Source organism: Herpailurus yagouaroundi, unplaced genomic scaffold (genome assembly GCF_014898765.1).
Source record: "Herpailurus yagouaroundi ecotype Mexico unplaced genomic scaffold, PumYag 250, whole genome shotgun sequence".
NCBI lineage: Eukaryota > Metazoa > Chordata > Mammalia > Carnivora > Felidae > Herpailurus > Herpailurus yagouaroundi.
In genome coordinates this window covers 7,164,916-7,170,082 of record NW_024412467.1, presented here as the reverse complement: position 1 = coordinate 7,170,082, position 5,167 = coordinate 7,164,916, and the positions used below count along the sequence as shown (strand labels likewise).

Below are 5,167 nucleotides of genomic sequence, written 5' to 3'. Positions count from 1 at the left end.
CGGCGGCCGCGGCGGCCGCGGCGGCGGCAGCGCGCTGCAAGGCGGCGGAGGCGGCGGCCGACGAGCCGGCGCTGTGCCTGCAGTGCGATATGAACGACTGCTACAGCCGCCTGCGGAGGCTGGTGCCCACCATCCCGCCCAACAAGAAAGTCAGCAAAGTGGAGATCCTGCAGCACGTTATCGACTACATCCTGGACCTGCAGCTGGCGCTGGAGACGCACCCGGCTCTGCTGAGGCAGCCGCCGCCGCCCGCGCCACCGCACCACCCAGCCGGGACCTGTCCGGCCGCGCCGCCGCGGACCCCGCTCACGGCGCTCAACACGGACCCGGTGAGAGGCCGGCGGCCGCGGGAGGGCGGTGGCGGGGTGGCCGGCCGCGGGCGCTCCCCTTCCTCGGGGCAGGGGCGGCGGGGAATGACAGCAACCCCCCTACCCCCCGCACCCACTCCTTCTCCGGGCGCCCGGGGCCGCCGGCCGCGGGCTCCGCGCGGCGAGCGCGGGTCCGGGTGGACGCGCGCGGGGCGGGACTGGGGCTGTGCGCCTCCCGGGCTGTCAAGTCCAGCCTGCGCCCGGGGTGGGGTGGGGTGGGGTGGGGGAGCCCCCCGCGGCTGCTGGCTGGGGTGGGGGTGGGGGTGGGTGCCAGCCTGGCTTCCGAGAACGAGTCCGGGACCGCGCCGAGGGCGACGTTTGCGCCGGCTAACCTTTCCCTTGGTGTTCCGTTGCTGTTCCAGGCCGGCGCGGTGAACAAGCAGGGCGACAGCATTCTGTGCCGCTGAGCCGCGCTGTCCAGGTGAGCGCGCGTGTCCCTCCTCCGGGGGCCGGTCCCCAGAGACGCCCGTCCTCGGGGGCTGCGGGTGCCAGGCACCGCAGTGTTCTTCGCCCCTAACATTTCTGAGGGCGAACTCCCAGTGAGGCGGACGCCCCCTCTCCGTGCAAGCGTACTTCGCTTTAGTAATTGGGGTTCACTCTAAATGGAGACGGATCAGCTCCTGTCCCACCCCCCCCCACCCCCGTCCCCGCCACCCCCGTGCCTCACCGGTGACCGGAGGGCAACTGCCCTCCTTCCCGCCGAGGGAGGGCACCCTCGTGAGCATGGAGACTGTCCGATGTGCACCCACCCCCGCGCTGTCTGACACCCACAAAGTGGGATGCGGGCCGGACCTGCGAGCGGATCCCCGATCCGGGATTCCTGGGGCGGGGCGGGGGGCGGGGGCGGCGATGGGGGCAGCAGCTGCCTGCCGGTCGCCTGGCCGGCCGCGGGCTGCGGCTGTTGTCTGACCCGGTGGTTTGTTTGGGGTTGTTGATCAAGCATGTCTTGAGTTTGGTCGGTGGCGCCCGTTAGTCTGCAGCGGGAAGGTTCACACACCCCCTTATTCATTCCTCTTCCACAGGTGTGCGGCCGCCTGCGCCCGAGCCAGGAGCACTAGAGAGGGAGGGGGGAAGAGCAGAAGTTAGAGAAAAAGCCACCCGAGGAAAGGAAAGGAAAGGAAAGGAAAAAAAAAAAAATCAGCAAATCCTAGAAACGTTACATTTGTCATTCCAAGAGCGGGGGAAGAAAGATAAAACTTTCATCGGTTTTTTTTTTTGTTTTTTTTTTTTTTTTTTTTTTTGCACGTTCATAAACATTCTACATATGTACTCTCTTTTGTCTCTTCATTTATAACCGCTGTGAAATGTACATTTCTGTGTTTTTGGAGGTGCAGTTAAACTTCTAAGCTTAAGTGTGACAGAACTGATAAATTAGAAGATCAAGAGAAAATCAACTTTAGAAGCCTACTTTGTGACCAAGGAGCTCAATTTTTGTTTTGAAGCTTTACTAATATAACAGAGCATTGTAGATATTTTTTTTTTGACATCTATTGTTTAAAATAGATGATTATAATGGGGGGGCAGGGAACTTTCTTTTCCCTGCAAGAATGTTACATATTGTATAGATATCTGAGTGACATTTCATACCATGTATATATAGAGATGTTCTATAAGTGTGAGAAAGTATATGCTTTAATAGACTACTGTAATTATAAGATATTTTTAATTAAATATTTTTTGTAAATATTATGTGTGTGTTTTTTTAAATCTATGGGATTATTTCTTTTGGAAAATTATTTTTCAGCTCCATTGCAGAGCTCCTGATATCTTGAATGTCTTTACTGTTTGGCCTAGCATTTAATTTGTTTCTGTTTTATCCAGTGTCGTGTGGACTTGGAAGTAATAGTTAGTGGTCCAGCATGACTGCATGAGATGTTTAATCACAAAATAAACTTGTTCTGAGTCCATTCAAATGTGTTTTCTTTAACCTAGATTGAAACCTTTGTATTTGAAACATACCTGTTGGAAATCTACTTTATCAGTTTTTAAGTACAGGGTTCGATAGTGTAATATATAAAGAGTTAAGTGTTTGCTTTTCAACCGAGGTCAAAATGGATTCTGAATGGTTTTGCATAGGGAATGGGGAAATGCTTGGATCCTTAAGGAGTTTATGAAATCTACTGTTTTATGAAAGTGAAGAAAAATGCTTATCATTCTTCATTTTACACTAAAGCTTAATGTCACTGCGTTTCATGTCTGTACAGATTATTTAAGTCCTAGAAATGAAAAATGTTCTCTGCTTGCTACCAAAGGACAGACTCTTGGAAATGAACATTTTCTGCTCTCCTTCCTCCAAAGAATATTAATAGGCAACAGTGGGAGAAAAAAAACAAGGCATAATGGCAAATCCTTCAAGCAGGGATAAAAGTCGATCTTCAAACATTAACTTAAGTAGACCAAAAAATTCTGATGACCGCATCTAGATTATTTTTTTATAAAAATGATTTTCACTATAGCTATGTTAGTTAACTGCTAAACTACTGTCCAACCTCTTGTGATGTGTAACTTTTACATGTGAATATTAAAGTAGATTTATCTGTCTTGTACTGTGATTTCTGGTCTCGTTTCTTCAGAACCCTTTACTTATTTTTTAAGACTTTCTTTTCTCTTTAACAAAGTGTTTTCTAGGTTGTGTAGGACTATCAGGGTTTGTGAACATTGTGCATTTAGCGTGATCAGTACTTTGCACACCAGTTAGATGGAATTTTTAGAGTGAGAGAGAATTAAGTAGGATTTAATTGGGTGCTTTGTAAATAGTTAGTCAACTGTGTGTGTACTGTGGTCTGTTTGATTTTTTAAAAAGAAAGGATTTGTTTCAGATTATACAAGAATAAAAGTATTACAGACCCAAGGGACTTTTTCTGGGGTCAAAGTCAAATATTTATATGAATATGAAATATCATGGTCCCTAGTAGTCAGTTGAAGAGGCAACCATCAGCATAAATGAACAAAGTTAATGCCAGTACATTCAGATACATTGAAAGGCTTAAAAATCTGTCCTGTCCACAGCACGTTACCCCCCAGCTTTGACATTTCACTGCTCATCGGTATTTTTAGAATTTGATGTATTTGGTGTTGAGCCTTATAAAGTCAAAGGACTGCTTGTTTAGATGAGGTTTATTTTTATTTTTGATATTATTCATTCTTGTCACACACCAAGAGGAAAACAGAAAAACACTGCTGGAATTCCAAATCTGAAGAATTCGAAGGATTGTGTTCTTTGTTATTAAATAAAGGGGACAATCCGTCCTTTTTCCTTAGCCATTTAATTCCAGGAGGAAGCAAGTCGCATGAGCACTGCTGGTTGGAGTTAAGCATCTGCCGGGCCTGACTGCTGAACCCTACTTAAGCCGTTAGGCACAGTTTAAATTTATAGCAGGCAATTACTAACCTTAAAACAAATGGTTAAGTATTTTTGTGTTTGAGGATAGGTGTTGCTTCTTAGTTAATGTTATGTTTGGGGCATGAAAAACCACTGAAAGGGAAGAAAAGCGTTAGGCACGTTACATTTTACACACTTGGCATTTTCACCTTGGCCACTTGCATAGTTTGGCTATCTCTAACGACACTGTCATTTTGTTTTAATTACATGGACATGTATAAGATATTACATGCTATTGTATTGGCTGTGACCTAACCAACCAACCAGACAACAAAAACATTTTGAGTCATTTGTCTAGTCCTAAGTATTCAGATATTTGGCTTTACAAATGAAAATATCCTGCCTTCTTAGTTCATCTACTTTTCATTGTATAGGGACTAGCAAAGCGTAAGAAGCATTTAAAATTTTGAAAAGAATGAAAAAGTATCCCACAGTGGGATGTCATTTCTGATCCGGCCATAAAGTCCTGAACATCTCTGATACCTCAAAAAGGAAGGGGGGGGGGGGAACCCTTTTCACTCTAAGGACTTCTATACATCGAAACTGTATAAATCTTACGTTTATTGTCAAGCTTTAACTGAATTTTCAGAACTTTAAAAAATTTTGAGCCCCTTCCCATAATCTATTGTATTAAATGCCTCCTATAAAAATAAATCTTCTCTGAATAAAGGGGTCTGAAGTTTGTGGTTTTTAATTGACTTCTATGGAGTTATGCAATTTTTCATTATCAAGAATGGGTCTCTTGATGGATCACCTCAATTATTTACAGTGTTTCTTACCCTGTGATGAAAAATGTGGCTTAAAAATGGTGATATGAACGGAAAGAAAATCTAGTTTGAATCCTAGGGGAAAGCTTGTCTGTTCTTTGGTGTCTGCTAGAATAAGAAGCAATAATCCTAAACAAGACAGCAGTAGGATGTCCAGGGAAACTAGACCTACCCCCCCCCCCGCCCCCCCCACCCCCCAAAAAAACATACACAGAAGATAAATAACATAGAAAGAAATTATTCACAGTAGTACAGAGCCAAGTAAAACTCGTTCCCTTTCTAGCTGGTGCACTTTAATTACATATATGTTAATCAGCACAGATAGCCCGGGGGTCTCAACAGGGCCAACCACCAAACCCTCCAGTATCCTAAGGAAGGAAAACCTCCCCTTTCCTGCTTTGCGAATCCAGGAAATTAATTTACACACCTCAGAGTTCATCTTAACAAGGCTGCCCTCAGTAGGTCTCCTTCAGACCCAGATGATTTCTTTCAATTACAACCCATGATGTTTTGCTACAATATTAATTATATTAATTGGAACCGTTGCCCAAAAGGTTTTAGGATTGTAATTGTACCTAGTTCTACCTTGAGCATTGATCCAATCAGTACTTTAAAAGATAAAGAAAACTCTGACAAACGGGAATTTGTTC

The 5,167-nt window shown here is 45.5% G+C and overlaps 1 protein-coding gene across 1 annotated transcript; it reads left to right on the top strand.

The window, feature by feature from the left end:
* The first annotated feature begins 6 nt into the window (after window positions 1-6).
* ID4 (inhibitor of DNA binding 4) lies at window positions 7-4,414 on the top strand. Its single transcript, XM_040460292.1, has 3 exons — window positions 7-329; window positions 731-789; window positions 1,391-4,414. The coding sequence occupies exons 1-2, from the start codon at window positions 90-92 to the stop codon at window positions 773-775; spliced, it is 285 nt and encodes a 94-aa protein (XP_040316226.1). The 5' UTR covers window positions 7-89; the 3' UTR covers window positions 776-789; window positions 1,391-4,414.
* Window positions 4,415-5,167: the final 753 nt, after the last annotated feature.